At 42.9% G+C, this 10,505-nt stretch overlaps 1 protein-coding gene across 1 annotated transcript; it reads right to left on the reverse strand.

The window, feature by feature from the left end:
• Positions 1-372: 372 nt before the first annotated feature.
• Positions 373-8,350, reverse strand: SULT2A1 (sulfotransferase family 2A member 1). Its single transcript, XM_069457210.1, has 6 exons — positions 8,157-8,350; positions 6,598-6,806; positions 4,874-5,000; positions 4,040-4,134; positions 2,416-2,593; positions 373-683 (listed from the first exon to the last, which is right to left on the reverse strand). The coding sequence occupies exons 1-6, from the start codon at positions 8,290-8,292 to the stop codon at positions 571-573; spliced, it is 858 nt and encodes a 285-aa protein (XP_069313311.1). The 5' UTR covers positions 8,293-8,350; the 3' UTR covers positions 373-570.
• Between the last annotated feature and the right edge of the window lie 2,155 nt (positions 8,351-10,505).

The raw sequence follows: 10,505 nt of genomic DNA on the forward strand, positions 1-10,505 counted from the left end.
TGGGCTGCAGGCATCGCCTCAGGGCTTTGCTGCAGGAGCTAAAACCTTGGTCATCTTGGTGGTTTTGCTTCAAGATGGCACCACTCTTGCTATGCGACAGGCTGTTCTGCAGAAATTGTCCTCTCCAGGTCAGAATGATGATAAATTGTGGAGACACACGGGATGGAAAGAAAAGGAGCCTTAATTGCTTCTGTAATTGTATTTCTTATTTTGATTGTTATTCTTATTTGCTCTAAAATCTACCACTGTAACTATTTCTTGTTTTTATAAAAAAATTTTGGACACACTTTTGGATAATATATTATTTCTATAGCATTCTCTATGTTTGAAAAGTTACAAACATTTATAAAAGTCTGGGATGCCATGACATGCGTAGGGGTACCATGGTCATTTTTAATAAGGAAGTCAAGCCAACGAGACACAGATTTGATATTTTAAGGCTGTAGGATGAAATAATAGGTTTTCTGCTATGATCCCCTGCCCCCTGCCCCGCCATCCCGCTCAGGCACATGTACAGGGACAGGAGGACAAATATCAGTATCCATATGAGATCCAGGATTTTTTTGGACATTATTCCCAAGGGAACAACTCTTTAGGAAGGTCTGCCATCTTCTCCCGGAATAGTTTATCAAAGGCTTCAGCTTGGGCCACCGTGAAGTAATTTTTCCAGTCTCCAGTTTTGCCTGGAAAACATGAAACAGAGACTGAGGTCAGATGGAGGGGTGAGTCTTAGGACCCCAATACATCTCCTCCTTGGTCTGTTCCTACCGTCCACCCGTCATGGACATTGTAGCTAATACAGCAGAATGACCAACGGTTCCTGGGTGAGCCCTGATACTGCCTGGCAACGTGCCATTTACACTTGTATCTGCCTGGAAATGATTTCCTACCTTCTCTCTCCCAGCCCATTTCTTTCTTTTTTTTTTGAGACAGAGTCTCGCTTTGTCACCCCGGCTAGGGTGTCGTGGCATCATGATAGCTCACAGCAACCTCAAACTCCTGGGCTCAAGTGATCCTCCTGCCTCAGCCTCCCGAGTAGCTGGGACTACAGGGGTGTACCACCACGCCTGGTTAAATTTTTCTATTTTTAGTAGAGACAGGGTCTCGCTCTTGCTCAGGCTGGTCTCCAACTTTTGAGCTCAAGTGATCCTCCCGCCTTGGCCTCCCAAAGTGCTAGGGGTGAGCCACCGTGCCTGGCCCAAATTTCCTTTTCTTTTAAGGTTTCCAGTCATATTGGGGTAGGGCCCAACCTATAAGCCTCATTTTAACTTAATTACTTCTATTCAGAGACATTACACCCAAATGTGATTACATGCAGAGGCTCTGAAGGTTAGGACTTCAACATATGAATTTTGGGGGAACATCATTCAGCCCATAACACTCTGCCTTCTGTGCCCCCACTTCCATGTCCTTCTCACATGCAAACTACATGCACCCCATCCCAACAGCCCAAAACTTTTAACCCATTCCAGCATCAACTCTAAGTTCAAAATCTCATCTAAGTATCACCTAACTCTCACCAAGGCATGAATGAGACTTGAGGTCTGATTCATTCTGAGCCCAAAGTCCCCTCCAGCTGCTGACCTATGAAACCAGACATGTTACCTGCTTTCAAAATACAATGGTGGGACATGCGTAGGACAGATATTCTCATTCCAAAAGAGAGAAATTTGAAAGAAGAAAGAGGTCATGGGTCCCCAGCAACCCAAAACCTAGCAGGGCAAATTCCATTAGATTTTAAGGCTCAAGACTAATCTTCCTGGTCTCTGTCCTCCTGGCTAACTGAGGCGACAGTGGCCCTGTCCTACTCAGGGTGTTTTTTTTTCTTGCATGGATCACCATCCCAGATATATTTGAACTGTAGGATTTTGGAAAAATGGATTCTTTAACTTCATGCAATAGACATTTTCATTCATCTTGAGCCCAAGGGTAGGCATGTGATTAAGCTTTTATCACAAGGGGCCTTATGATATCTGATAGCAAAGTCTCTCTTCTCCCCTTTTTCCAGCTGAGTCGTTTCTGCACACGTGTCTTTGTTAAGGACAGTTCTCTATGCTCTCTCACCGGTGGGGTACCCTCCACATGACCACCCCCAATTCCATCCTCCTTCCCCAGGCCAATCCCAGCTTGCAAGCTTGCTGAGAGTAGCTCATTAACCTGGTCACTGCTTGTGGAAGGGATGGGTACCCTCCCATGTCAAATTCGCAGGAGAGAGAATCTAAATGATTTCACGACAGTCAGATCCCAGCACGGATCAACTGTTTCCAAGTGCGTGAGACATTCTCCGGGTCGTGAGCAATTAAAGTCAACACATTTCAACACTTCTTCATCTCAACTGTTTAGCGCCCTGTTTTAAGCACAAGAATGCCCTCCATGTATTCTGATACTTGTTGAAACCAGAGCATTTTCTTTTACCTTTTCTCATAAGTGGTGCTTTGTGAACTAGATAAGTATCATCCAGCATGGAAAAATTGGACATCTTGTTTTCTTTCATGACCTGAAAGGAGCTATACTTGACGATTAAGTTCAGTTCTTCTGGCTCCATCTTCTTACCGAGGAATTGACAGATCTTCTCTATGGTTCTTTCCGTGTCCTGAAAGAAGAAAAAACAAGGGAGAGGACATGAAAGAGAAAAGACAACAGAGAAAATAAGAGAAGTAGGAAACTGCAGAATGAGGAGGGGAAGGGGGAAGAAGAAGAGAGGAACAAGATACGGAAGTGAGAAGTGATTGAGTTGGATGCACCTAAGAGAAAGAAAGAGAAAAAGGTAAAGAAGAGAGAGCACAAAGTATGTAAAAAGTGCAAGGTTCATCATGGATTTCCCGGTGTGGCTGAGTTTCGGGTAACCTAACAGTAAGAGCCAGGGTCTAGAGTTTTTAAAGAGACGTTGAGAAAGGCTTCTAGACAATGATTAGCCTTAAGCAAGGAGAGGTTCAGGGAGAACTGGACAAAGATTTAAGGAATTGATTTCAAATCTTGTCTATGCCGTCAAACAATACACTGTTTCTCTTAACTAACATTTGAATAATACGTAGAGTTTTACACTATCTTTTTGTATATGATCTCAATAATTATAATAGTACTTGGTATGGGATCCTGGAAGATTATGATAAGAAAATAGATTTTTATACTGGAAAGCCTTTGCTTTGAATCATAGACCTTTCTTTTAGAACTATAATGCTTTCAAATTTATTTCATGAGCCTCAGTTGTTATCTAACAAGAGGACACACAACTGTGGAAAGAGCTAACATGAGAGTCGAGTGCGTGAGTTGAAGGGAAGCTTACAGGAAGGTACGGGATCGTGTACCTGAGGTAGCTTCTTGATTACGATGGCATTCATGCTGAGGCCATCGAAGATTGGACAGAGGTAGCCAGAGGAAGGTGATGGGAAGTAATGTTTCTCAGATGGAAGCAAAATCCAGTGTTTGTGTTATTTTCTCTTTTCTCCATGATACCATTAATATAGGTCAAGTTCTTTTTATTAATACAATGGTTCTAATCATCCCTACTGGTTCTAAGCATCACTTGACAGCTTTTCCTGTCCACCAGTAGCCCCTCTAGTACTTGGCATTTCAGAATATATACATAGATTGATTTCATGCCTTCATTCTTCTTCTTGTCCATCAAGCTGAGATGTCAGACAGTTGGACACATTTCTGGAACCGAACTGTTTCTACCCAGTTCTGTCTCTCTCCCCAGCACCTTCTCAACACTAGGTTGGCAGCAGCCCTGCCCACATAAACTTTTACAACCACCAGGGCCTGTGTAAGCCATAGTACTCTGCCTGAGTGCATGGAAAAAGCCCTTTTAGATGTTTTAAGAAGATAAAATAAGGAAGAACATGTGAAGAAAGAACATGAAGCTTGAGAAGGGTCAACCAGAAGTAGGGCAGTGAAGACCAGGGAGCTAGTCTCACTCTTAGTGACGCTTCATGAGGCTAAATTTTGACGAGAAGGTGGAACGGAGACACAGAAATGGAGGGAAGCTAGAGGAAGTGATGGTGAGAGGCTGGGTACCCGCTGTTACAATGATGGTTACCCATTTCAGCTCTTCGTAACTCAGCAGCAGGAAGTTTCTCCTCTCTCTCATGGACACCCAGCCGTGAACGTGGTCAAACCACGACCCATATATCACTGCATGGGGAGAGGGCAGACAGGGAGATGGGTTAATCCGATCTGTTATGTTCACTCCCGTACCAGCTTGATCAAGATATAATTGACACATTAAACTCGTATATATTTACAGTGTACAACATGATGTTTTGATAAATGTATACATCGTGAAATGATAAAATCGAGCTAATTAACATAGTCGTCACCTCAATACTTACATTTTTTGAGCGGTGAGAACATTGAAGATCTACTCGCTTAGCAATTTTCAAGTATATCTGTTATTATTAACTGCAGTCAACCTGCTGTACAGTAGATCTGGGGAGTGTAATCGTCTTGTCTAACTGAAACTGTGTACCCTTTGACCGACGTCTCGCTAATCCCACCCTCCTCCCCACCCCCGTTGACCTCCACTGGAGAGGCTGGGGACGCAGGAAACAGCGTGGCCGGTTTCCCAGGGGCGGGCAGGAGAGTAGGGGACTGGGCAGATTTGGGTTCCAGCGGTGACGGAGCCTTATACCCATAGGTTGGCGAGATGTGGAGATGCGAGGCTGGGTGTCAAGTGAGGTCTGATCGCGGTGGTCCCCAGCCTTGGTGGCACATGGACGGTTTCATGGAAGACAGTTTTCCCACGGGAAGCGGGGGGAGGGGGTGGGGGGCGGCGCAGCTCCTTGGCCCGGTCCCTAACAGGCCCCGCGCCGGAATGGGGTGGCGACTCCCAGCGCCCCCTAGCGGCCGTATTTTATTACTACAACACACTCACCATTTCCTTCCATGAACCATTCGAGATACTGTTCCATTGACTTTGGTTTCTTAGCGAGGTGCACTGAATTCCAGAAAAAATAAGCAGATACAATAATATCTTTGGGATTTCTGATGAGATAAATCACCTTAAATGGAGAAATGGGAGAATGAAAAGTCAATACATTTATTTCCCACTCCTTTTGCTCTTCATAAAAATGGAGAAAAGGCCATTTCTCAGAAGGTGCCCATTAAATGTCAACAGATTCTTTTAATAAATTACTGACTTCATTCATTCATCAAATATAAAGTGTCACTGTGCTAGGAGGATGACAATAGGAAGAGGAAGGCATGGTCCCTTCCCTCTGGGATATTATGGTCTCACACTGGGAAGCAACTGGAAGGTTTTAAAATGTGAGTGGCATTATATTTGCGTACTATAGCTTACAGATCACTAACAGAAGAATGGATTAATTATGCCACGTTCATAGATATATAGCAATATATATCCATATGGACACCCAAGGCCATGGATGAATCTCACCGACATCTAACAGTTCATATGGCATGACTCCATTTATACGAAGTTCAAGAACAGGCAAAACTAATCTATAGTTATAAGTCAGGGGAGTGTTTACCTCTGTGGGTGGGCACTGGTTGAGAAGGGGCCTGAGGGAGTGGAAATGTTCTAAATTTGGATCTAGATGGGGGTTACCCAACGTGTACATATGTAAATATTCATCAAGCTGATACTTAAGATTACTACACACACACACACACACACACACACACTCACACATACACAAGCAAGATTACTTGGCATTTGAACATCTAAATTTTACTTTGGATCCAGTACCAACTTTCTTTGTGACATTATTCTAGTTCTCGTCCCTCTCTAGGCCTCAGTTTCCCCCACACAGGGATTTACCAAACACTGATAAGACGCATGTAAATAGGTATGTTGTAACAAATTTATTGTGCTATTGCACAATGTACACTTTCTAAGAGAGGAGAATAGCATGCTTAAGTTTCTCAATTTAGTTTAAGCAAAAAACATTTAAGAAATTCACAAACCAATAAACACTTTCTAGGAAAGTTTTTTTTTTTTTTTTTTTTTTTCCCCCCAGGAAAGCATGTTTCTAAAAATGGTCTGACATATGTTAGATCCTGAATAATGATTGTCCCGTCTGGTGATCATCGGTCAGCCGCATGGGAGATCCGTGTGGCTGCTAATCTCAATAGACAGCGACACACAGGAAGACACAGTGGCTGGAAAAACCAGCCATGACACCAGAGCAGGCACCCTGGATTTAGGCATTGATCTACAAATGTCCTGCTTCCCGTGTGAACAACTCTGTTTCTCTTCAGTGGCAAGAGGCACTAATTGAATTAAGATTGGCTCACTATTTTTTTTTTTTAACGTAGAACAACAAAAAGGGGCTTATTTAGTACAAAATGCAGTTCTAAATTCTAGTTGGGCTTGAAATGTTGTTTTCTGATTCTGGCATTATCACGTCACTTTACTCTGGTTTAAATCCGGCTGGGGTAATCTGCAGAATGGTCTATACCTTCGTACTCAAGTATGGTCTGTGGAGCAGCCACACTGACATCACCTAACGCAGAATCTTGGGTCCCATTCAGACCTACTGAGTGAGAACGCATTTCAACAGGATCTCCAGGTGATTTATAGGCACATTAAAATTTGAAAAGCATTGGTCAAACATGTCTTGACCATTATGCACTGACCTTGGCCTTGGAACTGAAGATAGACTTGGGGAAGAGATGGATGGGGAGGTGGGAGTTGAGGAAGCGTGGGCCCTCCTTCTTGTTTAGTAATGTAAACCCATGCTTATTTTCTAACCAGGGTGAGCGGTCCCAGATGGGCTCGGATTGGATCCACTTGGTATCCCCATTGGATCGAATCAGGCAGAGAATCTCTGTCAACCAGTGTGTTCCTGGACAAAGAAGGAAAAATCATGGTCACTCATTTCAATCTGACTTTAAACAAATTTACAGTAAAATACACATAAAGTAAAATGTAACATTGTTGAACGTACAGTTTTGGAGTGTTAAGTATGTTCCCAGTGTTGCATAACTTTTTCATCTTGCAAAACTGACACTCTATACTTATTAAGCAACTCCTCATCCTCCCTCCCTCCACCCGCTAGCAACCACCGTTGTATTAATACGTTTTGTTTCTGTGAACTTGACTACTCTAGACACCTCACATAAGTAGAATCACTCAGTGTTCACATTTTGGTGACTGGCTTATTGCATTTAGTGTAATGACCTCAAGGTTTGTCCAGGCTATAACATGCATCACAATTGTCTTCCTTTTAAAGGATGAATAATGTTCCATTGTATCTATATGCCACATTTTGTTTACCTACTCATCCGTCAATGGGTATTTGGGTTGCTTCCACTTTTTGGCTATTTGCTGAAGTTTTTAAATAAGTTCCCATTGCTCTTGGCTTTTCAAGGCCATGCCACTCCCAGTGTCTCTGGCCTCAATCTTTGTCCAATTTACAATACTCCGACCCCCCAGCCCCACTCCCATAGAAATACGATCTACATCTTCCAGTCTTTTCCAATTCTTGACCATTGTCCATGATGATTCCTCTACGTGAAAATGTCCCCTTTCACCAAGTAATTTCACTTTTATTCTTTTCATTTCAATTTCGATTCTGTTTCTTCTATTAGGACTTCAGTGGTCATCCTTCTCCCCGCCAATACAGACACCCAAATCTGCCTTAGGATTCACTCCTATGGGTTCTCCTAATACCTTAGATGATCCCCTCGGAACACTCATCTTACTGTGTAATTTCCTGACTGAATCCTTTTCTCTGCATGTAAATGCTCTCAGGCATTGCTCCAGCCCCCACAACATTGCACATTGCCTGGCATGTGGAAAGCACTCCAATCAGGCCACAGGCGGTGGCCCATGCCTGTCATCCCAGCACTTCGGGAGGCTGGTGTGGGAGGATCACCTGGATTTGAGGCCAGGGGCTTGAGACCAGCCTGAGCAACATAGCAAGACCCCATCTCTATAAAAAATTAAAAAAATATATTAGCTTGGCTTGGTGGTGCACACCTGTAGTTCCAGCTACTTGGGAGGATCACTTAAGCCCAGGAGGTGGAGACTACAGTGAGCTATGATTGGGTCGCTGTGCTCCAGCATGGGCGACAGAGTGACAGCCTGTCCCAAAGAGGCTAAAACCCCCCCACAAAACTCCAACCCAATTGTCTACTGAATGAACGAAGAACACAGCCACAGCTTTTCTGAGTTCATGATTCCGTTTCCTTACCTGATTTGGGGAAAGTCACTGTCACTACATCTTCGTCCTTTAGCACAAACTCATCACGTGCTTTTCTTAGGATTTCAGTGTTGTAACCAACGACAGGGAAAGCTATCCCTTCAAACCATAAGTAGTCGTCTGACATGATGATTGGCTCTTTTTGCTTGGGGTTAGGGAGTCAGCCACAGCCACTGTTGGAGGCTGTGGCAGCTGGTGGCACATTGGGTTTTATGGTAAAGATAAAACAATCATTAACCTCCACCCAGTTTGTTGCGAAGTTTGCTGGCTGACACAGAGAAGTAGGTATTACGACTGATAGTCAAAAGGTTAATGACATTGAGCAACTGTGAACTCAGACAACACTTTCAAGATAATCCGAGTTTGAGTTCATAGGAGTGAACTGGAAATTCACTAACAAACACAAGGACCTAGAAATGTGTACAGATTTAAAAATATTTTTAATAAACTTTATTTTTATAAGTGTTTCAGATTTATAGAAAAATTGCAAAGAGAGTACAGAGAATTCCCATAGTCCAGACTTTATTCCGATTTCCTTCATTTTTACCTGATGTCCTTTTTCTGCTCCAAAATCCCATCCAGGACACCACAATTACATATAGTCGTTGAGTCTCCTCAGGCTTCTCTTGGCTGTGACAATTTCCAAGACCTTCTTTGTTTTTGATGACCCTGACAATTTTGAGGAGTACCGGTCAGGTATTTTGTAGAATATCCCTCCAGGGGGGTTTGTTGGATGTTTTTTCTCATAATTGGACTGGGTTCATGGGTTTTGGAGAGCAAGGTCATAGTAACAAATACCATTATCATCGCATCATACCAAGGGTACGTACTATCACCATGGCCTAGCACTCGTGATGTTGACCCTGGTCATCAGAGGTCATGTTTTTCAGGCCACTGTCACTTCCCTTTTCCCCTCCTCCCTTTCTATGTGAGCATATCTTAAACATAAATTCTAGGCTTGAGTATATTCATAAGGTCACATTATATCAACCCCGATCAAGAAAACTTCTACAAAATTATAAGCCTGTACTCTTTAGACTGTCACATTATTATGAAAACCAAAGAAAAGCTGAGTACATGCTTCAGATTGAAGGAACATGTCAACTAAGTATGACGTGAATCCTGGGCCACACATACACACACATGCTATAATTATACCATTGGGACCACTGGCCAAATTTGAATATGCAACGTGGATTTAGATAACATCATATCTCTGTTAGAGTTCCTGATTTCTATAATTTTACTGTGGATGTATAGGATATACCCTTGTTCTTGGAAAATATTTGCTGAAGTTTTGAGGGATAAAAGAATGATAGGCTGGGTGCTGTGGCTCAGGCTTGTAATCTTAGCACTCTGGGAGGCCGAGGTGGGAGGGTTGCTTGAGGCCAGGAGTTCGAGACCAGCCTGAGCAAGAGTGAGACCCTCATCCCTACTAAAAAATAGAAAAATCAGCTGGGCGTAGTGGTGCGCGCCTCTAGTCCCAGCTACTGGAGAGGCTGAGGCCAGAGGATCACCTGAGCCCATGAGTTTGGGGTTGCAGTGAGCTATGATGACACCATTGCACTCTACCCAGGGTGACAGAGCAAGGCTCTGTCTCAAAAAACAAACAAACCAAACCAAACCAAAAAAAGCTAGAAGGAAATTGAGAAACCATAAACTACAATCTCTTGAGCAAAGAACTTGCTTTCATTACACAGATATGGGGGTGGATTTATATTCAACTCTTACTGGGCTACAAGATCCAGTTTTTATTTGTCATTTAATCATTAACATACTGGGAATTTATTAAGTGCTTTCAGATTTTAGGCACCAAGTTGAGAAAATTCTTATATCTACCACATTGAAAATTCAAGCAACTACTGTTATTTCCTTGGTCCAGCACGTTTAGCTCCCAGTGGAGGACCCTGAGGGCCGATAGCTTCACATCTGCATGCAAAAAGCCAAACGGGGATGCCACCAGATGCAGGGTACACTGATTCTAGGAGTACTTGAAGAAACATCTAGAAATGGTTTCTGCCATTTCCACATGGGCTTCTTTCCATGAGCTGAAATGAAAATCACTTAATGAATGATCTAAATCCCAAATTTGAAGGGGACGGTGCTCAAATTCGAATATTTTATGATCAAGGAAACAATTACCATCTTTTTTTCCCTATTAATTCCTGGGCAGGCTCAATGGATTGAGTAGTTGTGTGTCAAACTATGTACTGATAAAACAAATGTAAATCTCAGCCTTCTCTTGGCCTTTTTGTAGTGCTGGGGGTGGGGAGAAAGACAAGAAAACAGGCCACATCTAATAGTATTAATATATCTCAAAGATGAGTGGAATTTAGTCAG

Source organism: Eulemur rufifrons, chromosome 24 (assembly GCF_041146395.1).
Source record: "Eulemur rufifrons isolate Redbay chromosome 24, OSU_ERuf_1, whole genome shotgun sequence".
Lineage (NCBI taxonomy): Eukaryota > Metazoa > Chordata > Mammalia > Primates > Lemuridae > Eulemur > Eulemur rufifrons.

What these genes read in the sequence shown, in the direction of transcription:
- SULT2A1 (XM_069457210.1), bottom strand. Translation starts at nt 8,292, where the DNA reads ATGTCAGACGACTACTTATGGTTTGAAGGGATAGCTTTCCCTGTCGTT. An exon ending in AGTGACTTTCCCCAAATCAG is followed by an intron (nt 6,807 to 8,156) that starts GTAAGGAAACGG and finishes TTCTTTGTCCAG; the next exon opens with GAACACACTGGTTGACAGAG. An exon ending in ATGGTTCATGGAAGGAAATG is followed by an intron (nt 4,135 to 4,873) that starts GTGAGTGTGTTG and finishes CTCCCCATGCAG; the next exon opens with TGATATATGGGTCGTGGTTT.